General features: G+C 46.9%; 1 protein-coding gene across 1 annotated transcript in view; it reads left to right on the top strand.

Annotated features, from left to right (window-relative positions):
* The window catches only part of Ptpn3 (protein tyrosine phosphatase non-receptor type 3), a 109675-nt gene that overhangs the window by 44157 nt on the left and 40414 nt on the right, over positions 1–25104 (top strand). Inside the window, exons 7-14 of the mRNA XM_071600826.1 lie at positions 3194–3246; positions 8425–8545; positions 9659–9746; positions 12724–12812; positions 16816–16879; positions 18108–18280; positions 21895–22029; positions 24306–24482. Coding sequence (XP_071456927.1) covers positions 3194–3246; positions 8425–8545; positions 9659–9746; positions 12724–12812; positions 16816–16879; positions 18108–18280; positions 21895–22029; positions 24306–24482 — 900 coding nt within the window. The remainder of the gene's footprint in view (positions 1–3193; positions 3247–8424; positions 8546–9658; positions 9747–12723; positions 12813–16815; positions 16880–18107; positions 18281–21894; positions 22030–24305; positions 24483–25104) is intronic.

Below are 25104 nucleotides of genomic sequence, written 5' to 3'. Positions count from 1 at the left end.
CTGGTAAAGACCTGAGAAATCTTAATGGGAGGGAGAGACCCAGAATATAAAATGGGCTTCATTCAGGAAGGCAGATCAGGCCCAATTTAGGTCCTCTTCCAGCCCCTGGTATCTTGGATGATTCATTTTCTCACTGGGAAGGCTTTTGCTTAAAAGACATGAGCATCTGCCTGTGATTCAGCACTTCTTGTGTATCCAGACCATCTAAATGACTGGAAGCTCTCCGAGACAAGCCCAGAAAAGGGGGATGGAATTCCAAGCAAGTGGTCCCGGAGCCGCTGCTTCCAAATCCTTAGTATTTTCTTGACTCATAAAAGAAACTGCAGCAGGTAAATTAGTAGAAACACCCCCCCACTCCACCTGTTAGCTTATTCCTGCAGAGAAGGGTCATCAGAGGCCACCAGGACGCTGTACCACAAGACAGCTGGCAGTCTGGTTGGGGGAACAAGACAGGAGCCCATGAAGCAATTAGGACCAGCGTTGGCAGTGGAGACCACAGTTGTCATGGCGTTGAGGAGCTCCTTCTACTGGTGCCGGCTGGAAAAGTCTTTGTGGATTGCTGGGGTGAGCCAGAGTTGGGAGAGTAGAGAAGTGAGGAGTCAAATTTCGCTGGGCAGCAAGAAGCCATCACCCCCCCCCACACACACACACACACACACACTCACACATACACACATAGTCCGAGCTAGAAACCACCCATCAGCAGCATGCGAGAGAACAGAGAGGACTCTTCATGTCAAACATGGGCATGCATCTCGCATCCACCAGGCAGAGGAGAACAGTCGAAGGTTTCTAAAAGCAGGAGGAATGTGGCGAGAACCACACCTACAACAATCATGTCAGTGCACACAAGAGAAGACTGGAGGAAGCCAGGGTTCAGTCTAGATGGAGGAGAGTGGACATTCCCGGGGGAAGCATTACAGACCTGCCAGCCAGAGGTCTGGGGGGTGGCGGGGAGATTGGAGGGCCAGGAGGACAGGTAGAAACAAGAGCCTCCTTGGGGAGAGGACAGCCAGACCTGTGGACTGTGTATCGGTCACAGAATGCAGAACCCTGGTGACATGGCCGGTTTTTTCCTCGAGGTAGGAGCACATCCCCTTGCCAGCACAAACTGTGGCCTTGGGGCACCTGCTTGGTCACTCCAGTGGTGGGGATCTCACCCTTCTGAGAGGCAGAACATTTTAAGATAACTCCTCTCCTGGGGCCCAGGCTTCCTCTACGGCCACACAGACCTGTTCTGCCCTCTCTTCTGCACATTTTGTTTTCCCAGATACTTTGCTGGTACCTGTTAGGAGACAGGTCCTGAACTAGGCAGTTAGATAAGACCAGGGCTGCCTCCTCTGCGGCTGTCACTCACTCACAGGTGCTGGGCAGTGCTTGTCCTCCTCTTGCCTTCTCCCAGCAAAACATCCCTTTGTCTTCCTGTGTGAATCAGTAGGCGTCTGTTGAGGAGCACATCTGGCTTAGATCCCTGGCTGTCCTCATCAGGAGGCCCTCACCCCTCTCCAAGGAGAGCTTCTCTGCTGTCACACCTGCTTCTCAGGTGTGAATCAGGCTATTGGGCCAGGATGTTTGATAGGCTTGGAGGGGCAGTTGGCGTTTCTTGGGACCTCAGATCCCCTGATGGGGTCTGAACTGTGAGCTGGCAGTACTGCAGGCTTCAGCTCCTTCCTGCCTAGAGGGGTGATCAGTCCACGCTCTTCACCCACTCCCCTGGACCTGACAGAAATAAATATACCTAGGAACAAGCAGAGGCTGAGAGCAGTGCTCTTGGTGTTCTTTAGTGTATGTTTCGGACACCACTTTTTGGGAACGTTTTTCCTTGTGACTTTGTAAAATTGTTGCTTCCACCCAGACTGAATCTCCTTAGCTTCCTCCTCAGGTGTCCCCCAGGTCCCATTCACCTGCTCTTCCTCTAGCAAGGACGCTGGCTGGATGGCAGCGAGGCCCTTCTTGGGAGGAGAGCGAATGGCTGATGCTTGTCACGTACTGCCTGCTCTCCCTCCGCCTTTTGCATCTCCAGGTGATTGACTGGACAGTGAGCGTCCCTGGGACGTGCACGTGGACATGGACTTGGAGAGACTCTCACAAGTGCCAGCAGGAAGCCAGAGTTACTTGAGGGGAGGTGGAGGCCTCTCTGCTAGGGAATGCTGCCTTTGTAAGCAGTCTTGGGATCAGCACACGGTGCAGTGGATGGAAGGGGGACCCCTGGAGGGTCCAGCAGATCAGTCAGAGGGCGGGATGTTTCACATCTTGGGAACTTAATAAGCTGCCATGGAAACTTCATGTTTTCTCCGCTTCCCACTGCGCTGCTGGGAAAATGCTTTTAAAATCTCAGTGCCTCTTGGTGTTGCTGTTGGGGATGCCTCCCTTTATCAGATCCCTTCTACCTCACACTTTCCCAGCCCGTGCTCCCATCCAGCTGTGCCCCACGTCTCCTGGCAGAGCTCCCAGGGAGACAGATCATGGAGCCAAAGGTGAATGGAGGAAAGGAGCAGTCAGGACTCCAAATGTGACTGACAGGTGGAGTCACTGGTGAAAGTAGGGCATTTGGGAGGACAAGTGAGTTCTGAAGAAAATGAGAACAATTCCACCCCAAGTCTGGATTTCTTGGAGATGGTAGAAGACAGGCAGACGAATCATGGAACCTTATAGATCTTCAGGAGGGCAAATATATACAGGAACCTTAAGTCATTATAGCCAATTAATTAGTGAATTACAAGTGTTAAAATGCAAAATGCTTTTTCACTTTTCCCTTCTAAGAGGATGTGAGAAAGGGGATAGTCAAAAATCATAGTCTCTAGAACCCAAGAATCCAGTCGGAGAGCCCTACCAAAAGTGTTGCATCTTTACTAGAAAGATTTGAAGGCTGCCCACTGATGTAAGAGTTTACATTCCTCACCATTCCTCTCAGACATGAATCTGACCAACCAACCTGCTGGCCAGTGTCAGAACTCTGTCTAGCTTCCTGGTATCTGTGGTATTTGTTATTTTAAACACAAAAAGTTCTTTTTATTAAAAAAAAAAAAATCCTTAGTGTGTTACAATCAATCTCAAAGAGTGATTAAATGTATCATAAAGTTGTCTCTGTTATGAGTCATGCTGTCCTCTGTGGTTAATACAAGAAAGACCTATGAGCGTTTTGGGCCCTCCCGGACTGTGTGATCTTGCTAAGACGTTTTTCTTCTGACAGGTTGACCTGCCCTCTGAACTCCGCTGTGGTTCTTGCATCCTATGCAGTACAATGTAAGTCACCAAGGGAGTGTGGCATGGAGGGCCAGGTTGTTCTGAGCAGTATATGGAGAAAGCCACCAGCTCCTCCTCTGTGACCAAGTCCCTCTTCCCCAGGGACAGTATATCTCTGGCTGTCCAGATAGTCCCACTCGTACCCTGACTTTGATGCTCCCCCAGCTTGGGGATGTTGGATGAAGGGAAATGGCACCAGGGGAGGGCGTGGATGAGCTCTGGCAGGATGTCTTCTCCAAAGGGAGTCATAAAGCAGCAGACAGCTACCACACATGGCATTTTCCAGAGGCTTTGCCCAGGTATTTGGATTTGATATCCATACAAACCCCAGTGGAGCAATATTTATACCGGTCATCTCTTATAAACATGGAAACTGAGACCCAGCTAGGTCAAGGAATTTGCTGGAAGTCACTCCTGCAGCATGCTTGGTGCCTGTCTGAAACACTGCTGAGAGCTTATGAATTTATTTTTAGAGTTTCATTATAACTAATGAAATAGGTTCATAACTAATAGGTTATGAACTGGTCTATAGAAGTGCTGTCCATTAGAAGTACAATTTAAAAGCCGTACATGTAGTTCTAAGTTTTCCAGTAAAATGAAACAGGACAGATTACTTTTTTTTTTTTTTGAGAGAATTTTTAATGTTTATTTTTTAGTTTTCAGTGGACACAACATCTTTGTTTGTATGTGGTGCTGAGGATCGAACCCGGGCCGCACACATGCTAGGCGAGCGTGCTACTGCTTGAGCTACATCCCCAGCCCGACAGATTACTTTTTAATGTTTTAGTTAACCCAGCGTATTCAAGCTATTATTTTAATATGTAATCAATATAAAAATTATTAATGAGGTATTTTACATTTTTTTTCATACTGTCTTTGAAAACCAGTCTGGAACTTATGCTTTCATCTCTGATTGGACTAGCCACACGTGGCTAGTGGCTGCCATACTGGATAGAAAGTCCAAATGGAATTTTCTATCAGGGCTGGTTTAAGCTGGAGTAGAAACCCACTTGTTCAATTAGCACAACTTTATCAAGCAGGTACTCCATGTCAGGTCCTGTGATAGAGGCTGGGTTTGCACAGTGAAAAGAGTACATAGTCAGATGGATGACAAAATGTCACTTTATAGTTAGCTGTGTGATTCCAGTACAGTACACAGGCATATTGCTGTGTAGAGTTATAGGGTAGATAGCTCAAGTCTTAAGAAATCTCCTCTACCTTTGCCATAAGTCCCAAACCATCTTGGCCTCTTACCCCCTCAATTGACTGCATGTTGGGCAATTAAGGGAGCAAGATGGTCAGGTCTCAAGAGTAAGCACTGGCCAAATTATTCACTCTATAGGCTCAGAAGAAGCAAAATAGCAAAAGAGGGTTACCAGGAAGCCCCAGTTCTGCTTCCTCGCTAGCAGCAAAGTACTGAAATAAGAGAGATGAAGGTGAAGAGCAAGGTAGCTGGGCCTGCAGCTCACCTGCCCACATACATGGAACTAGGAAGTGGGGGAACACGACATCAGGGGCAACTTCATGCCTTTAAGCAAACAGCAAGCCTGCTTGCTAGTAAGACAAGACCCAGCACTGGTCTCCATCTCACCACGTCTCCTCCTGCCTAAGTGGGACACTCAGAGCTTGCCCAGGGAGTCCTGGGTGGATTTGAAAGTTTCCCTCTCCCTGCAGTACAACTGGAACAGACCTGGCGTGTGGTAGCCATATAGCAGGTGGCTCAGCCATCAGTCAGGGTGCACTCCTGTGGGTCTCTGGGTTTTGCAGACCCACCTCTGCTGGGTGGATCAGCTGAGGAAACCAACCTTGCCCACATCAGAGTGAGCTGGGTGTTCATAGCTGGAGCTCCAGGCTTGAGAGACACGGATATTAGAAGGGAGACAGTCACCCCACTTAAATCCTGCATGCTCCATTTGCTGCTTACATGGTATTACCTCTCTGAACCTTGGGTCTCTCGTCCGTTAAATGGAGGTGACGGTAATTCGCAGTATGGCTGCAATATTATTTGGTTCAAATTTAGTAACACATGCAAAGGTGGTCTAGCTAAATATTCTTTATGGTTTGATCATCACTGACTGAGTCAGAACATGGACTGAAGCCAGATTACCTGTGTCTTGGCTCTTCCACTTACCCTGTGTGACCTTGAGATTGCCAGGCCACAGCTTCTTCACCTGTCAAATGGGGACATGGGAACATCTACTTCACAGGGCGTGAAGATAAAACGAGCACGTATGTACGTAAAGCTCTTAGATCAGTGCCCACAACCTGGCCTAGTGTCAGCTCTTACTGTATTTTCCTGTCTGCCCAGAAGAAAGCTATTGTGAAAAATTGCCTGTTACAAGCATTAAATGTAGAGTAAAATTTAAGAACTACATTTAAAGCATCCTGTTCCAACCTTCCATAGTCAGCGCCCCCCACTCCCCACAAAAGATTGATAAAATGAGGGCTAAAGAAAGTGATTAGACCTAAAAAAAAAATGCATACAGGTTTCAGTGGAAATATTAATACTGCCATGCTAATAAAATCATGAGTTGTCAGGCAAGCATTTTATATTCCTCTACCTTCAGTAAATAAATACATATATTTGCATACTTCTGTGCATACCTGTCTAGAAGATTAATTCTTAGATATGAAATTACCAGATCAAAAAGTTATGTCTACATTTTATCAGATAGGTTTGCTGACTTATCCCAAGATGGATGACTTATAAGTCCTACCAGTGATTAGATAACCAAAAGCACTTTTTTTTTTTTTTTAAGTAAAATGATCTGTAGGTTAAGTATCCAAAAAGACATGATGATAGAAGATAGCTAGTAACCTGTCAAGGGTTTATGAGGCACAAAGAATGAAGCTTTTAGAAATTCTTATTTATTCCATAATATTCTCAGACCTCCTGCCACATGCAAACTCTGTGCCAGCTTCAGGAAGGAGAAAGCTCGCTGCTTTCCCCAAGGGCTTTCTACCCCGTTAGTGAGGCAGGTGAGGACCCGGTGATGTTTGCTGTAGAATGAGCTCAGGTGATACTCCCCATCCTGCTTGGGAGAGAGGGAGGGAGTCCAGAAAAGCATCCCAGGAATGAGCCCATAAAGAGCCTCTGGGAGCAAGTGGGAGTTGAAATAATAGCAGGTATAAAGGACTTGCCCAGCAGAACCGCTTGATAGCTGGAAACATGGCACCTTGGGAACCTGGGCTGGACCCTGTCTTTGCTACATAAAGTAAAGTATGCCTGCATATTTTTGGTCAGCCAAAACAAAAAAACATGAAACTTGAAAGTCAAGGTATTTTGCACAGAAGCATTTATTTCCTTTTTGTTCTGCTATAATTAACTTTTGCATGTGTTGCTTTCCTACAAATAGGAAAACTTTACTCTGGAGTTTGGGGCATGTAGTGGAAGTAGGCAGATAAGAGGAGGAACTCTAGTCAGGTCTAGGCTCCCAATTAATAATGGTCAAGGAGTAGTGGCAGTAGCAGGTCCCTTTTTTCAGTCTCAGTTTCTTTACCTGTTTAATGGGGATAAAAGCATTGCCCAGTTCTGGGTTCTCAGGAATCAAGTGGGATGACGTCATTGAAGTCTGGTGGAAACCACCCAGTGTTCTCAAATGTTTATGTGGCTGTTTAACTTTGTCTCCCCCTAGTGGTTAACACAGAGCTTTGTACAAAGTAGCTGCTTAAGAGTTGAAGGGAAAACAGGGAGGTTCAGAACAGTGGCACTGGGATTGGTTGGGACTGTTAGCTAATGTGATGGATAACCAGGTCATTCAGGAGGATCTCCATGAACTCATGAAACCAACAGAGGAAAACTAAATAGGATTCTGCTTTCAAGCCCAGGAAAGACATTTGTAGCATTTAGTTGGTCTTTGGGGGATATCATCAAATGGCCAGCAGCAGCCTGCTGACCTGACAGGAAGGCAGGTAAAATGTTAGGGCACTAAGAGAGGGCCTCCAGTCCCAGGTTCTGGCCTTGACCCTGCAGACAAGTGGCCCTATGATAGGAGTAGATCCATTCTCCTCTCTGAACTTCAATTTCTTCCCCTTAACATGAAGGGTTTGGATGAGGAGATGCTAATGCTTTTCTCCCTGGTACCCTGTGTCCAGGCATCTCAGTGGTTCCTGTAAACATACTAGTCACACTCAAGAAAATAAAGCATGAGGTCAGTTATTCTTCAGAGCTCGAGGTTGGCTTCTGTTTGTTATTGTTGTTGTTGTTGTTGGTGGTGGTGTTCTTGCGGTGCTGGGCCTCCCCACGTGCTAGGCAAGTGCCCTACCATTCTCCTGCTTTTATGGAAATAGAAAACTGTCTTGGAGGAGGGAACTGGGTGTCCTCAGGTCCTGCCCCTGGTCCTTTTCCCTGATCTCTTCAGCCGGAGTCCACCTAGTGGACTGAGTCCTTGGGGCAGCCATGTGTATTTGTACCAGTTGGGCCCAGAACAACCCTCAAGAGTACCTGGCCTTATAGACAGCACTTCATGTCTGCAGACAGTAGGACAGGGCTTCAAGGAGAAGCGTCATCTGGGACAGGGGTTAGTCTGGAAATCCTTTCATAAAGCCCCTCTTCCTCTTCCCTGTGTATCTCCCCACCTCCACTCTTAGAATGTGTCCTCCTCCCCTGGAATCCTGCCACCAGCCTTGCCTGGGCCCTGACTTTTAGCCCCACCTGTACCTAGCCCTTACCCCCATGGCCTCTGAGCATATCCTGGGGGTTTACACAGGTCACAGGGGGTGAGTCATGACCTCTCTTCTGCACAAACCCATTTCTTAGAGCCAGCTGATCCAACATTGGGCTGCGACAGTGCCCAGAGGCTGACATGAGGACGGCATCTCCCCTGGTGGCATCCCTTCTCTTTCCTTCCCCAGGGGTGTGAGGCAACCTTAGTGCTTGAACAGGGCGCAGGAGGCGCGGGGTCAGGATAGGATCTAGATTCCAGCACCTTCTTCCAGCGTTCTCCGTGTGTCCTCAGGGGGAATGAGAATTGGGTCGGTCTTGTGTGCCGGTGTTGGCCCCCAGCAAGGGTTCAGATAAGCAGCGTGGAGTCTGAGAGGCTGCAGGTGGTGGGGGGAACTCATCAGAAGATGTTTCCAATTAATGTTTTCTCACGACTCTGTAGCTGCTCATAAATGCAGACCGTATCAAAAAGGCAGAACTAATTCCAGTTTCCCCCTCATTCTGTCTTTTAATAGCTCATTTCGGAGACTTTAATTCTTCCGTACATCATCCAGGTTACCTTGCTGACAGCCAGTTTATTCCAGATCAAAACGATGACTTTTTAACCAAGGTGGAGTCTCTGCACGAGCAGCACAGGTGAGGGGCTCGGTGGCCTACTTTGGGAGCTCGGGTCGGGTATTTTCAGACATCGCATCACCTTCTGTTTAATGCATACTCTCCTTCCTTTTGCTCATGATTCTCTTTGAAGATGTTAGGGCTTTTTGAACCTCTGAGCTGTGATGGTAGCAGATACAGTGAGCATGACCAGCATTTCTTTGCAGTATAAAATCCAGCCAGCAGAGTAGGACACGGCTGCTGTGCTCCTTTTCAGGATGTCGTTGAAATCCACTTAATTCCTAAAGGAAACACCTGCTTTGAAATCTGAACGCCCCACAGATTGCCCCCACCAGGCAATCCTTTCGGCTGTACCACGTTGAATAAATCAGGCCTTTCCTTCAGGGATCGTTGAGTAGACAGACAGGTGGCCAGAAGGGGCTGACAGGCTGGACATTCATGGGTTCAGCTCGTGAAAACTGCTTCCAGTCTCCTGTGACTGTCTAGGGCCAGCCTCCCCACAGCAGATATGCCCAGCTCCAGCCTCCTCCTCCCTTTCCCCACTGGGCTCAGAGCTGTGTGGCAGCAGTACAGTTCCTGTCAGGCAAGAGCCATGCTGGCCCAGGAGGCTAGCTCTCAGGGGACCGACTGCTCACTTCTTAGGAAGGCCATAAAAACAAAGGGCAAGCAACCAGTGTCCCTTCTAAGAAGGCACTGCCAGTCGCTCTCCCAAAATTGCTCCCCTGGCAGAAGTCAGCATCCGAAAATAGCACAGGGCCAGCGTCATTTGAAGTTTGAGGCCACTGCTAAAAGAATAGACAAAGGCAGAAAGATGTCAAGATTACCTGGGAATTGAGTAACCCAGGAAGATCAGGACAGGAACCATGAGAGGGGATGGGCCCCTGTGGCTGGAGACCCAGAGCCCCCTGAGCGGGGCACCACCACTGCGTGAACAACGTCTAGATGAAGTCAAACTCAACCGACCGAAGGAAACCTGGTTCCTTAGAGTTTAGGGTTAGGTGGTCTGAGAGTGGCCATGTAAGGCATTTCCTAACCTCAGAGCAATGTTACCATATCCTCTAGATTTTCTGAACCTTTAAAAGTTGGAGTTGACGTTCCCTGTTTGTCTGGTGAACTTGCACCTTTCTTCTGCAGTGGGCTGAAGCAGTCGGAAGCCGAGTCCTGCTACATCAACATAGCCCGGACCCTCGACTTCTATGGGGTGGAGCTGCATGGCGGCAGAGTACGTAGCCTCAGTGTGTTTCGGTTTAAAATATATACTTTTTTAATTTTTAAATTGTAAAAGTTTGGAAAATTCTTTTATGAAGCTGTTCCTTTCCCATTATAACAGAAGTCCTTTTTAAAGATACTCAGAGGGTTATTAAGTCGTGCTGAGCTTTGCTGGCCATTTATCTTGCTTTGTTCATGGTTGCCATTATACATGAAGACTTTTCCCTTTTGAGAGAGGTCAGGGGATAGAAACTTATAATTTTCTAAGACTGTATTATGGTTAAACAGGCAAAAAAATGTGTATAAGTCCATTTTTCAAGGTTTAATGAGTCAAGGTTTCTGCCACTTCACTCAGCCACTGCTCAAATTAGAGCTAGTTACAAACAGTTTTTTTAAAAAAATTGTGGAGGAGCTGGGCATGGTAGTGCACACCTGTAATCCCAGCCACTCAGGGGGCTAAGGCGGGGGATCTCAATTTCAAGGCCAGCCTCAGAAACTTGGTGAGCCCTTGTCTCACAATAAAAAGGGTTGGGAATGTAGCATGAGACCCTGGGTTTGATCAGAAACTCTACCCCCCCCCAAAAAAAAATGATGGTGGTTTGATTGTGAAAATCAGTAAATATTTAAGATTATTGCGATTTGTGAGACGGTGTCTATGGTGCCAGTGGACTATTTAATTTTTCTCCCAATAATGCCACAAACTAGGTATTACTGTCCCCATTTTACAGATGGAGAAACTGCTACTTGGGGACTACACAGAGGATATAAAAAGTAGCTCAGTACATGACCCCAGCACTGTCTAATTTCCTCCCACCTTCACAGTGACATACTAGTGTTTTCTACCTGTCACCTGCCCATATCACACCCACGAGGAGTAAATGTTAGTTGAACTCCAATTATGTGCCAGTTTTTGCTCCACAGACTTTTACACCATCCGGTCTCATTTTAAGAATTATAGTAACCTTGTCAAATTGGCATTCTAATCTTGCCCATTTTACAGATGGGAAAACAGGTTCATGGATGTTGAGTAACTATGTAATGCGTCTGCAGTTTATAGAAACACTTCCATTTCTGTGTTTCCCTTGGGTCCTGTAGAAGCCTGTGAGGTAGGGAAGGCATAACTTTGCCAACAAAGCAGGAAAAAGATAGCAGATCTTACAAAATACCAACTCTGGGATTTAACCCTTAATGATTACTCTTATTTGCAAATAGTTCATCCTTGACAGAATGTTTTGGAGACATTTATTCAGTAGCAAAACAGTATTTTATGTCTTTCTGAGTTGATCTGTGTCTTCCCCATCTCCAAACTGTCAGTGCAGTGACCCTCAAGGTTTCTGAGGCAGATGCTTAGCTGCCTAGCCAAGGCCCACAAGGTATTAGAGGGGGTTGTGTCCCACCAGGCTGTGCTGGGTGAACTAAACCCCCCAGATGTCAATAGCTTGAGACCACAGAGTTGGCTTTTCAGGAGGAGGTCACTGCTGCGTGGGGTCCAGCCATCTCTCCAGGGCAGGCTAGGCTACTGGAGACTCCGTCTTCCTCCCATGTGGCTTCCTCGTCATCAGGAGCCTGAGGGTCCCACAGCAGCTCTTCAGGGCTGCAGCAGAGGCACAGGGCATGTCTGCTCAGAGCACATTGCCAGCACTGGTCCCGTGGCCCTGCCTCCTGCCAGGGGAGCTGGGGAATGTGGTGTTGGCTGCGGGAACCTAATGGACAGCAGCCATCCATGGTGCGGGGGTGAGGGACACAGGGAGAGGCTGTAGAACTGGGAGATTTCAGACCAGTCCTTGGCCTACTCAAACCATTCATCTCCTTATTCACTCAATTTTTATTTCATTTGCTAATTTGTTGTTTTCTCCAAATGGCAATCACAGCTGTCCTGTTTAAATGAGACCCTGTTCTTCATCATGCTAATCTGGCTCGCTCTAAGCACATGATTTCAGTCGGGCTGCTATCAGGAGGAATACTCTCTGGCCTTTCCGCCACGGTAGAACCCTTCTCCCTGTCCAGTTTCTCTAACTTCCTTTGTTCATATTGCTGCTCGTAGACGATATGTCCCTCAACCAAAGGGGATCAGCATTTATCATGCCAACTATATGCCAAACCCCATTCTAGATGCCACACACCGAACCCTGTTCTACATTCCTTCTCATATTCTCTGGTTTTAGCCTATCAAAATCCTTTGGGGTGGGCTCAGTAATCTAGTGTTCAAAAAGAAAAAAACAATCAAAGCTCTTCTGAGTCCCGAACAACATGTCTGGCAAGTGGCAGACCAAAGGTACATGCCCAGCTGAAACCGCCGACTCAAACTCCTTCTTTACAGCCTCAGGTATCTGATGGGGAACAGGAAGTACATGACTCAAGGGAAGGGGCCATCTGTATTTTTTTGGTTTTATTTGCTTATATTCAGATGGATTTAAAACAGCTTGGAGTGTTTGTGCTTCCCTTCTCCGGGGTCTCCAAGGACTACAGCATGACTGGCGCTCTGTAAATGTTCTTAGTAAATGTCGGTTGTATTGGACTCGTAAGCAACAGTTATTTCTTAATTGGATTTAGAGTCAGTTTTACACTTGTAATTTTCCCTCATCATATCAGAACAGCGAAAGCCTTTTTCCTAATGGGAGCTGAGATTGTACAAACCATGCAGAGAGAGGCCTCTCGGATTTTAATGTGGCTGTCAAATGCTGATTTGAAAATTTAGAACTGAATGTCTATTTAAGTGATTCTGGTGACTTTCTAAACTAGGTGACCAAGAGCTGTGTGTGTGTGTGTGTGTGTGTGTGTGTGCACACGCGCGCACTTTGGAAGAATTTGGTGCCAAGTACTTGGATCTCAAGTAGCTATTAAGTGGGGATTTTTGCCTGTTTTCAGTAGCATTTTCCCCTTTGCAGCTTATACATATTGCTATTTATAAAACTCTGGGTGCTTTCAAGTTACTGGTGGGCATTAGGCAAGACTGTAACACTGCAAATCTGAGATCTTCCTTTTCACAGGATCTGCATAATTTAGATCTAATGATTGGAATTGCTTCAGCGGGCATTGCTGTGTACCGAAAATACATTTGCACAAGTTTCTATCCTTGGTAAGTGAAAACAGTTCTAATTATTGTCTGAATCACGCTTTAAAAGTACGCTGAACAAAAGTAATTTTACACTTTTTTTTTTCCCTAAAAGAGGAGTAGAGATTTTCTCCCAAACTTTAACCTCAGACCTCAGAATTTGATCCAAATTTAGTAAACCTGGGAAATGTAGAGTTTGGTTTTCATTAGCATCCTCTCCCCCCAGTCATTCTGTAGTCTGGGGTACTCTGCGGAAACATGGTGGATAAATGGTATGAAGTGGGTCAGAGTTAAGAAAGCCTTCCCATCCCTCTGCATCTGCAGTACAATCCAAGACTCCCAGGGTTGCCTGGAATTGCAGGTAGTGCTGAACCCTGTATACACTATGAGCTTTTCCTTGTACATACATATGTGTGATAAAGTTTAATTTATAAGTCAGGCACAGTAAGAGATTAACTGCAATTAATAATAGTAACATAGAACAATTGCATTAATATGCTGTAGAAGCCAGGTGTGGTGGTGCACTCCCAGGTGTAATTCCAGCTTCTCGGGAGGTTGAGGTAGGAGGATCAAAACTTCAAGGACAGCCTGGGCAACTCAGCAAGATTCTATCTTAAAAATAAAAAGAGCTGGAGAGATGCAGATCAGAGGTTCAGTCCTTAGTACTGTAAAGTAAACAAAAATCCAAAATACTGTAATAAAACTTGTGTGAAATGTGGTCTTTTTCTTTAAAAAGTCAACACAAATGTTGACATTTTCAGACCACAGTTGTCCATGGGTCACTGAAATCATGGGAAGCAACAGCCCAGAGAGGAGGGGCTGCATCAGGGTTGAACTGAATTTTGGAGAGAAGCTGGAGCCTGAGGTACCAGCTGACAGGATGCTTAGGGAAACACAGCAAAATAATATCATCTTTATAGATGACAGTGCAGTGGTGGTGTGCAGTGAGGGGGGGCAGATTTGCCAGGGGAGCTGAGGGAGTGATGTCTGTAGTCCGCAGGAGGCGCAGAAGCAGAAATACAAGCAGGTAAAGAAGAGGGGCTGCGAGGAAGGAAATCAGGGACAAGATTGAGTGCCAGGTCTGAACCACGCTGAACTTGACCCTGGGGTCTAAATCTGCCTGTCTCCCCGCAGCAGAGCCTCACTAATTGGGACCTAAAGATGTTCATCATAGCATTATCTACAACAGAAAAAAACTATCCTATAAGTTTGTAAAATTAGAGGGATAATAATAATGACAGTCATCATTATTGGTATCAGCTGTGTTCAAGTCGTGCTGCTGTGTTCAACTCGTGTTGCCGTGTACTTTATCTGTTATCTCTTTTAAACCTGGAGTAAGCACTGTTGTTATCCCCCGTTTCACAGAAGAGGAAACTGAGGCACAAAGAAGGGAGAACTTGTTTGGGATCAACTGCTGCTGCCTGGTACAGTTGAAATTTACACCCAGATCACACTCCACGCTGAATGCTTGTGCCACCCCTAAAAATTGCATTTGTGGGAAAGTGCTTCAATAGGATATGTGTTTACAGACACCGGCTTCCAGTGTTACAGGGTATCTGTTTTTCAAAAGGAAAACATGTCAGTCCTATCCAGTTTTCACAACAAAATCAGTATAACAGCTTACAGGATCTTTTCCCCTGTCTTCCTTTCCCTTTGACTTGTTATAAACCCCCCTTGGGAAGCAGGAGACTGAGTCTGGGCTTCCTAGCTGGGACGTGGCCTGGGCAGCTCTCCAGCCTGCCCAGGACCAGAACTGTGTGTGGTAGGCACATGGCTCACTCTCCCTCCAGGCGCTGGAGGCTTCCCCAAAAGCCACAGGGCAGAAGCCACTGGGTCCAGCTCTTCTGCAGCTGAACCTCTTAAAGCCCTACAGGCAAGGGCTTCATGGGACAAAGGACTTGACACCCCGCCCGCTCCTGGGCTCACCTGCAGACCTGCCTCTAACTGCCTAACCTCTCAACCTCCAGGTGGGTCATGTTGAGGTCTGTCCCTGCCCATGATGCAAACCTCAAAGACAGGAGGCTAACCCCAAATGGTGGCCCCAGGGCAGTAAATAAGTACTGTAGGCGGACTTCGGGAATCCCCCTGAGCCCACATAGGTAAACACTAAACCGAATGGGCTTTGGCCGGGTGGAATAAATTTCCGAGGAAAGGTGCAGTATGCATTTGGTTTCAGAAATGTAAGAACATGCGGTAAGTCAAGGGGAGGTGGGTGGTCCAGTCTGGAGCACAGTGTGGATGGGGGGAGTGGTGGGAGAGAGGCCTGGCGGGGGAGGGCCTCTGGCCACAGGAGTGTGTACTCCATTCTTGGTGATGAGGTGCTGGACTTTCTCACTCGTAGTGTTGCCTTGACCATGACTGATAGTACACATTTGCAGTTCACAGTTATCTGCATCAGTGTTTTATTTGTTCCCTGTGTGCCCAGGGCTTGACATTGGACTTCAGACATCTAGACCCTTTGTACATTTTTTTCTTCCCTTATGAATGAATGGAGGACAGTAGGAAACCACTGTAGGGACTTTATCCTGGAATAATACGGATTGTGTCTGCACTTCATCAGATTTGCTCTGGCAGAGAATGCTGTCAAGTACAGAAATTGGGGTGAGCAGGGGTCCCTGTATGTGAAGACAGGGGGGAGCTAGAGGCCCACAGATTCCCATGGGCAAAGCAAGGTAAGAATTCAGAAGCTCACAGTTGGGTATCCTGACTCCTTTAAAACAGGAGTGCCTGTGTCTGCCCTTTAGCACAGGAGAGCAGCAAGGAGACCAGGGAGATGGCAGGCAGGGTATTCTCATGCAAGGACAAGTACCTCACAAGCGTTGAACCTAACAGCTCTGGTCCTTGCTAGTTAGCCTGCAAGCACCCCAGAAATTCACTTGTCAAACAAGTTCATCTGCACCACAGATCATGCATTATTTAATACTTTATATGTACTGTAGGCAGACCACATACTGCTGATGCATCTGGATAAATGTCACATGTATGGATTTTCAGTTTACCCCACCAGTCTCTCTGTTCTAGAATGCTCTACCTAGGTCTTCATATGATCCTAGAGATTGATAGAATCTTTATTCCCTGAAGTATTACTAAAGTAGTCTTTAGTGGGGAAATGGGCGTTCCTTGTGTGGATTACAGTAGTGTGAATGAAATTGATTTAAAAAATGAATTCTTTAACCAGTTTTAATGAAAGGAACAAGCACTGAAGGCCTACTATATGTCAAGCATCATACTCAGGACTTGACATGCCTAATCACTTGAACCCTTACAAGACCACTTTGTGAGATAGTGTTACTGCTACCGTGTAGGAGCCTTCACATTGTAGGGCCCAAGAGCACGGGCTTTGGATTCAGGAAGGTGCTAGGTACAGATCCTGGCTGCCAGCATTCCTGACCAAGTGATCTTGAGCACCTCTGCAATGTCTCCAAGCCTCAGTTTCCTCATCTGAAAACTGGGTACAGTATAACAGTATGCACTTTTCAGATTTGTTGCAAGACTAAATGGAGGGGATATTTGTAAAGTTCTTCACACTGGCCTGGTATATAAAAATATATCCTGCTAATGACGTCTTTAATTCTGTATGTGTGTGTGATAGAGAGGCTGCTTGACACGTGGCCGTTAAGTAATGGAGCTGGGATGCTGACCCAGGCCTGTCTGCTGCTGCTCTGCACTGCCCTCAGCTGTCTTCCCCACGTGTCCACCAGCTCTGCAGGGCTGTAGTGTCACAAAAGAAGCTCACAGCACTGAGAGCGCATGGCCCATCCGTGCTTGTTATTTGAAAGCTACATCACAGTCCAGCGGCTCCGTGCGAGACCCAGCTCAGTCGGCTCCTGGTGTCTGGTGGAGGTGATGGGCGGCCGCTGCTCATGGTGAAGTGCTCTCCAGGAAGCCGGGAGCCCCCCGCGTCAGGACCATGGACTAGAGGACACATACTGAAGGGGGTCGGCTACCACTGGCTGATTCCCGATGTGTGTGTTATTTTGCATTTTGTTTAGTTTTTGGTTTTTGTGTTCTGTTTGACTTTCTGCAGGGTGAACATTCTCAAAATTTCTTTCAAAAGGAAAAAGTTCTTTATACATCAGCGACAAAAACAGGTGAGTTGTGTCTGCACTGCTTTGTTTTCCTGTGTTTTGAAGTTACCTCAGCCCTTAGTTCTTCAGGGGTAGGAGGCAGATGGCCACCTATGTAACAGGGACAAAAGAGCACGGTGGCACTGGGTCTGGAGGGTCCAGCAGTGCTCTCCGTCGGCGTCTGCTTCTCTGGTTGGAGAATGTACTTGCTCTGAAGTCAGAGGTGGTGGGTTCAGGTTGCACCTCTTTCCCTCACCAGCTGGGCAGGGCTGTAACCTCCCCAGCCTGAAATAAATAAATAAAGTCCTCTTCTCAGGGACGGGGAGGATGAAATGAAAGGGCATGGTCAGCGCAGCCACCAGAGCCCATGCAGAGTTGCAGGAAACGTCTGCAGGGCCACTTCCTTCCCTTGGTGTGTTTAGAGCTTGGTGGCTTGTGTCCCGCGTCTTCCGGAGGAGGCTGATAAAACCCTAGATAACTGTTTGCTTTGCCACAGGGAGAAGCAGGTTTAGAGGTGAGGAAGCTGAGGCTCCCACTGCCAGGGTTGGGGGTGCTGGAATTGGAACAGATCGTTAGGAGTCTGGGATGCCTGCACTTCCCACACCATACAGTCTTGTTGTGATTCATACATGCCACCTGCTGTCATTATGTCCATTTCCCAATTTTTCAAAGATAATATGTCCTTAAAATGGCCCCACATAGCAAAGAACCCTTAGAAAGGAGGGAGCATTTGGGCTCAGAGCAAATGAGGGCAAGAATCTGGGCCAGCTGACCCCCCAGCACGACTCTAAAACGCACAAGAAACTAGAAAACCTGAACCCACGCAGAATGAAGGCAGAGCCAGGGATTAAAATGCTTATCATGTCACCATACTGGGCTTCTCTCTGTGCTCTGTGGGAAGCAGTGGAGAAATCGCCAGGTTATGAAGTTGCTGTTGTCTGGTAGGGCAAAGGGTATTTCTTCAGAACAGAGATGTTCACAGCGCTAAATTTTAAAAGGAGCATGTTGGATGGTGGCCCCAAATAGATCCAACCTCGAAATGTAAGGAGACTTGAAACAAGTGTTGCTGAAGGCCTTCCGACGAGGAATGGGTTGTGGCCTTTACCACTGCATTCACAACGAGGGTGAACAGTCCTGCTCTGGAACATTCCGTGACACTGTCCCTTGCATCTTTCCTGGTTGCCCCCATAGTGGCTAAAGCACACCCAAGGCCTTCATCTATGCAGATGAAATCTCTTGTTTTTCCTCCCAGACTGAATCCAGGGAACATATCGTGGCCTTCAACATGCTAAATTACCGGTCTTGCAAAAACTTGTGGAAATCCTGTGTCGAGCACCATACGTTCTTTCAGGCAAAGAAGTTACTACCTCAGGAAAAGAATGTTCTGCCTCAGTACTGGACTCTGGGCTCCAGGAACCCCAAAAAGTGAGTATGTTTTTTTTTTAGGGGCAGTGTCCACACTAGAAGGCTAGTCACCACTGGGTAGTCGATGTCCTTGGGCCGAGGAGGGAATGCTGTGACCTTGAGCCTAGGCACTGATCCTGAACCCTGGCTGAAGAGTTCCTGGGGGTGGCAGTGTCCGTGCACACGCCCAGGTGTGTCATATTCTCAGCGTTTGTTTCTGGTCCCTCATCAGCTCTGCTGTCCTCAGAGCTCCCAAGCAACCCGGGGTGCAGCTGCCCCTGCACCCTGTCTAGTAAAAGGGCTCCGAGGGTCGTCCTGGTGCAGCATGTTGGACATTCCCACTGAGGCCACTCAGCAGCCTCTCCACAGAACATTAATCCCTTCAGGTGCTTCATGAAGATGAATGAACAGAAGAAAAGGTTTCCAGAGTCAGGTGACCTTGGAATATATTTCATAACTATTACAAAATATTAGTAATTACAGTTGACAGTTACCTAGCGTTTACTTTATGCCAGGCACACATTTAATTATATTTTATTCTGACAGCTGTCCTATGAGATAGGTATTATTACCCATGGGAATCATATTGAGAATATTTAATGAGTAGTAAAGTAAGGGAGATCTATGTATGATTCATCTGTATATTTAAAATTTTAAATTTAGATTAAAACGTATTTAGTCTCTAAAAATAACCATGCAGTTTTTTGTTTTATTTCTTTGTTCCAAGTATAAGAGGCAGCAGAAATTGTTTACTAAGTTATTCTTAGAATTTCTAAATCATTCGTTGGTTCTCTGAGTTTCTGTGATTTGTTATGTGGTTGTTCCTAAATGAGGCTCACGTCAGATTCGTTACGTGGTGTGGAACTGCATCAGGTGTTTTAGGACTTTCCCCTTGTCTGAAGTCATTGGGAACAGACTCAGAAAGTGGCAGATTTAGTATCAGGGATGCCACTCATTACCCAATGCTCTCTCTCGGCTTCCCATGATCCAAGAGCACATATAAAGTTCTTAGCTCCTACAGTACTGTCTAGTAATTTACTCACTCAGTAGCTATCCCTGAATAAGTCTTGAGAATAATTTATTGGTGGTGCTTCTAGGTGTCAAGCCAGTGCACACTTAGCATGCCACATGGAAGCCCAAGCCTAACTTCCTGCATGGCTCCTCTGGCCAGCAGGGTCCCTTGGGTGAGAGCTGCACCCAGGCCAGCACAGAAGCTGGGCATCAGAGGCAACCCCACTGTCCGCAGGGTGCTCACCTGCTGCTGCTGTCTGGCAGCCAGGTCTGGAAACCCCTGCAGCTGCATGACTGTGGGCCCCGCACTGGGCACTCACTGGGTCCTGCCGTCATCGCTAGGGCTTCCACCGAGGAAGTAACTCTGAGCCCCAGGGCCCAATATCATTTAGGAGCAGCTCCCAGGAACCCAGCTGGCACAGCAGCAGCACTTGGTGGCCCTTGATTCTGTAAGACAAAATAGTTTCTTGAGTGTGCCCAGAAGCCCAGCGACATTAAGCTCCGAGAAGGTTTCAGTGAGGTGCTGTGACAGTACAGATCTGCAAATGAAGGCATCTGATCAAGAAGTGGAAAATCAGCTCTCGTGACCAAGTTACTTAGTATAAGAAGATACTGGAGAGTGAAAGCATGTGGTGTGACCACCAGTGACCCTTCTTTGGAATAGCAGCCGTGCAGGTGATCTTGCTCTGTAGGAAGGTCACTGAGATGGTTTTAGTTTGCGACTGTGTGAATGTGTGACCTCTGAAAACTGTTGTGACATTATTTATGAGTTAATTAGAATAAAGCAATTTTATTCAGTCAGAATGTACTGGTACATAGTATTGACTTAGGTGGGACCTGGCCGTCCAGGCCAGATGCGAGGTGTCATTGTGAGGGCCTAGACAGCATGAGTCCCAGGGCTGAGCAGCCAGGTTTAAATCCTCCCTGGACCACTTGGATTTTAGTTTGGTGCTTCAGTTTCTTCCTCTACAAAACGTACTCCTCAGCCAGGGGGCTGGGTTCTAGTGATGTACTGTTATGTAATAAACTGTGTCTATTTCGGTGGCTTTAAGCAACCATTCTATTGTATTTTAAGATGTTGTGGGGTAGGAATTCAAGGATCTTAGACAGAGGACTGTTCTGCTCCATGTGGTATAGACAAGAATGTCATAGCTGGTGGCTGGACTTGTCTGGAGGGTCCAAGACAGTTTCTCTCCAAGGCTTGGTGTCTTTTGAACTACTTGCTCAACCCGTGCCTGGTGTGTGGTGGAATGACCCACCCAGTCCCCTCAGCCTCTTCAGGTAGACTCTACAGTTGGGCAGTTGAATTTCTTCTTTGGAGGCTCAAAGCCTCAGGAGCCAAAGGCAGAACCAGCCAGTCCTCCCAAGGCTGAGGCCTGGATCTGGCAAGTGCCTTTGTCAATTAAAGCTGTCCCGGGCAGCACAGGGCAAAGAGTCAAAGAACTACCAGCCATCTTTAGTCACCAAGGGGTCCCTCGGGGCCTGGGGGTTGGTGAGCTGGGGCGCGAGTCAGCACTCCTTCACCCCAGGACCAGCTTCAGCGTGCTGTGCCTTCAGCTCTCGTCACCTCCATCTACTTCACAGATGGGGAAACCGAGGCTTAGAAAGGTGACGTGGTTGCCCACGCCTAGACATAAATCTGCACATTTGCATCCTGGAATTTTCCAAGCTTACGGGACAACGGAACACTCGTCAACCCGTTAACCTGTGACACGGGCTTTGGGGATTTGATACGTTAATCCTGGGACTTGAGCAGCTAGCTCCCCTTGTTTTAATGGTCACGTGGTTTCTGATGTAGATCAACCTCAGAGGGAAGGTCCTCCTCGTGATGCCCCCGTGAGCATTTCCATCAGGGCAACTGGCCTTTATTATTGTAAATTAATATGTGACATTCTAAGGGGAGTTTGGTTTTGTCTGTCTTTGTTTTTATTGATGGGTTGGTTTTAGGCCACAAGGAAATATGTGGAATGTTTTCCTAAGACATTAGAACTTAGTTGAACGTTTACAATACCAGAACCAAAAGCGTTAGCCTTTAATGAACTTCAGGCTATTCTCTCAAATAATTCTTTCTCCAAGATTTAAATTCTCTAAGTATAACTAAGATTCAGATGTAACCTTCAAAAAACACGGGTGAAATTGTACTTTCTAAGTATATCCTTAGGTTCTCTGTCAGTTATCAGTGATTTACAGGGACAGCTTCTGCCAGCCAGGGTGACAAAGAGCATCCGGAGGGATGGTTAATATTTTCACTCATGCCAATGTGAGTAAAGTGAGAATCCCTCGAAGTTACTTGAACTGTGTTTCTGCGAGCTATCCTGGCATTCCTTCTAATCTGGTAAGGTTTGGTTATATCCTGGAAGCAACCAGGTAGCTTAAAGTAGTGGAAACATGAACACATTTTTACCAAAAGAAATACCATAAGGAAAAGCCAGGGTGGAAAGGACCCTCCTAAGGACAGTTTCTCCAGCTCTGCTCCCGAGAACCTGGTTGGTGTCACCTAGGGTTGAGCAGCTGTCCGTCTGGGCAGGAGTGTGGGGAGACTCTGATTCTCATCACGAGTGCTGTGCTTTCTTTTCTTGCTGGCAGTGTCAGTGGGGAAAGTGAACCTGTGTCTGATTTTTCAGGTCTGTAAATAGCCAATATTGCAAAAAGGTGATTGGAGGAATGGTGTGGAACCCTGCCATGCGGAGGTCCTTATCAGTGGAGCATCTAGAAACCAAGAGCCTGCCTTCCCGGTCCCCTCCTATCACCCCCAACTGGTATGTCCTCCTTTGTGCCACCCACCAACAGACACGCGCTCTCTCTCTGCCTATAAATTCCTAAACACAGATGGCCTGCAGTCAGAGTCTCTGTGTGCATTTTGGGCTGTTGTAGAGATAACTGTTTTCCTGAAGTCTACAAGCCTAGCTAAACATTTCCATAGTATATAATGTTGAAATGTTCTTTAAAATTTTTTTAAATGTTTAAATTAACATTAACTGCACATCTTATGGGGTACAGTGTGATGTTCTGGCCCAGGTGTACAGTGTGTAATGACCAGATCAGGGTAATTGATATATCCATCACCTCAAATACTTATCACTTCTTTGAGTTGGGAACATTCAAAATCCTCTCTCCTACTCACCTTGCAGTATACAGTTGCTGTCAACCACAGTTACCCTACCATACTAGAACATTAGGAGTTACTCCTCCTATTCAACTGTGTTTTTTTAAAAAACACATTCAGTCTTAATAAATTTGGAAGCTGTCACCTGCGGAAACGCCTTCTTAGAGTTGTGGTGTGCGTTAGCATATTAAATGCTCTGAGAAGTCCTGTGGTGAAGAAGCACAAGTAACTTTATTTAGCCTTACATTTCCTGTTAATATCACACAAAATAAACTTTGGAAATAGTCGATAAAAATATGTGATGTAAGTGAAGTGAGGCTGTGTGACCCTCAGCAACAGCAGCAAACACCCTTGGTGGGGGGCTGCTAACTTTTAAGGGTGCAGCAGCTAAAAAGGAGGGAGATGTGAGCGGGTGGGGGTGTGGCTGGTGGAAGGGCCCTTGCCAACGTGCACAGGGCTCTGGGTTCCATCCCTAGCTCTGGAGCGAAGGGGTAAAAAGGAAGGACGTGGCCATTTGGGTTTGCAGCTGGAAGACCCAAATGCAGAGCTTAGCTCTTCTGCTAATTAAGTTCATTTTTTTACCTCTCTGACCTCAGTTTTCCTTCTATGTAAGGGTCATGAAAATTACCACAAATAGTCATTTTATATTCATATAAGCAATTTTCTTAAGTTTGCTGTATATGACTTTATTTTAAAAGAGCCAGGTAGAATTTTTCTGTTACTGTTATATTATTATAATGACCCCAAAGATACCAGCCCATTTTTGTGCCTGTCTGCAGAGAGGCCAGGCATCAGCAAGACGGGAAGCAGGCAGGGAAGTCTTGCCCCAGCTCCACTTGGAATTAACAGTGTGGCTTTAAGACAGGAGAGCCTGTGAGTCCCTGAGCCAGGATCTCCGAGGACAAAGGGAAACTGGGACAGAGCCAGGGAGATAGGCTGTCTGCAGGGCCTGCTGGAAAGGACCCTCTGCCGGGCGCCAGATGCCCTGAGCAGAGTGAAGATAATTTTCAGTATCAGAAATCATGATCTGATGGATAGACTTGCTTCTTGGTTTCCAAGATTTAAAATGTTTTGATCTTCCAGGATCCTAAAGGGATACATTTATGCTCTATAAAGTAGCAGCTTCCTTTATCTGGAACTCTCTCTGGCAGCAGCGCCAGGAACCAGAGAGCCCTGGGTGGGATCCAGAACAGCCGGGCTGGATATTGCCACCCTCGTGCCCTAGAGCTCTTGATGCTAATTATAGGCCCTCTCCTAAGAGAGTCACAGGACACAGCACTATTGATTATCTGGACTTGGGGAGATTGCAAGTCATGGGGGTCCAGACAGTCCCAAGGAGAAATAGCTAACAGAGAGAGGGAAGATGGAAACACTGTGAGGGAAGAGAGCATGCCCAGGATGACCTGCTGCAGGTGCCCAGGTGCTGACCCAGCATTCTGAGAAAGTGTCTTCAGTTGGCTCATTCTTAGGAGCCGTAAGTGCAGGGAAGGCCCTCAGGTACAGGGGACTTGCCCAAGGTCACTTGGTTACTGCTGCAAGAGCAAGGCAACACTTGGACGTCCATCTCCCCACATGTGGCTAATAAGGAATGTAGTTTGAAAAGCAAACATTCCCTTCTGGGATCAAGTGAAATTCACACAAAAGGATGTATGTAAAGGAAATAAGGTTTGCGTTTTGCCAAGAAATTCACTTTGGCTCCTAAAATTTTTGTTTACGTTGTTCAAATTGGTGCGAAAAATTTTGATTGGCACCTAGTATGACGTCTTGACGCTAGGTCAACAGGAATAAGCTACCTGGCTCTGACTTGGTAGCAGCATCAGCCCAGGCCTCCTTAGCAAGGCCAGCACACGATCCCCATCATGATGCCTGGTCAAATTCTCTGTGTCGAATTTGTTTTCAGCGCTTTGAACTTAACCTCTCCCCACCCAGGCGAAGTCCTCGGCTCCGGCACGAAATCAGGAAGCCCCGCCACTCCTCTGCTGATAACTTGGCGAATGAGATGACGTACATTACGGAAACTGAAGACGTGTTTTACACCTACAAGGGCTCCCTGTCCCCCAAAGACAGCGATTCCGAAGTTTCTCAGAACCGCAGCCCACACCGAGAGTAAGAACCTGTGGCCTTTCCTCTTTCTGTATCTGCTTCTTGGCTGTCTATTGAGGAATTTGCTCAGGTCCAAGTGGCCTTTAGAGCTGGTGCCCACAGCCAGCTCCCGAGGCTGCTCTCTGCCAGGATGAGAACACAAATCAGAGCGGCCGGTCTACACAGGGAGGCAACCTCTGGGCCCGGGTGCGGTGCTCACACTGCTTTTCGTCTGTGACCGAGACCTACTCTCCATGTACCCGTCAGTCTCTCGCAGTCCCCTCTAGTTCATGAGCAAAGCTCATTTTAAATTGTTCATGTTGCGGGGGAAGACTCCAGGGCTGTATGAACTACAGCTTCTTTAGACTATTTGAGCTTCGCTGTGATTGCGAATCACTGGGAAAGTGCTGAAAGCCTTCTTAGAACAAGAGTACGCCCTGAGGGATTTTGTTTTCTTTTCATGTTTAATAGTAAGAAGGAAAAAACATGCTAGATAGAACATCCCTGATTGTCAAATTTTGTCAAGGACAGTTTGTTCTAAATCCCTCTATTTCCCACTCTTTTTTAATGTGACAAATTCCCTTCATTGATAAGGCCAGGAAACGTATGTCTCTTCTACAAGACTGGCTTGAATTCTTTGTTATTC

This window comes from Marmota flaviventris, chromosome 13, assembly GCF_047511675.1.
Source record: "Marmota flaviventris isolate mMarFla1 chromosome 13, mMarFla1.hap1, whole genome shotgun sequence".
Taxonomy (NCBI): Eukaryota; Metazoa; Chordata; class Mammalia; order Rodentia; family Sciuridae; genus Marmota; species Marmota flaviventris.
The sequence above is the reverse complement of the archived record's forward strand: the minus strand, read 5'-3'. Positions and strand labels throughout refer to the sequence as shown.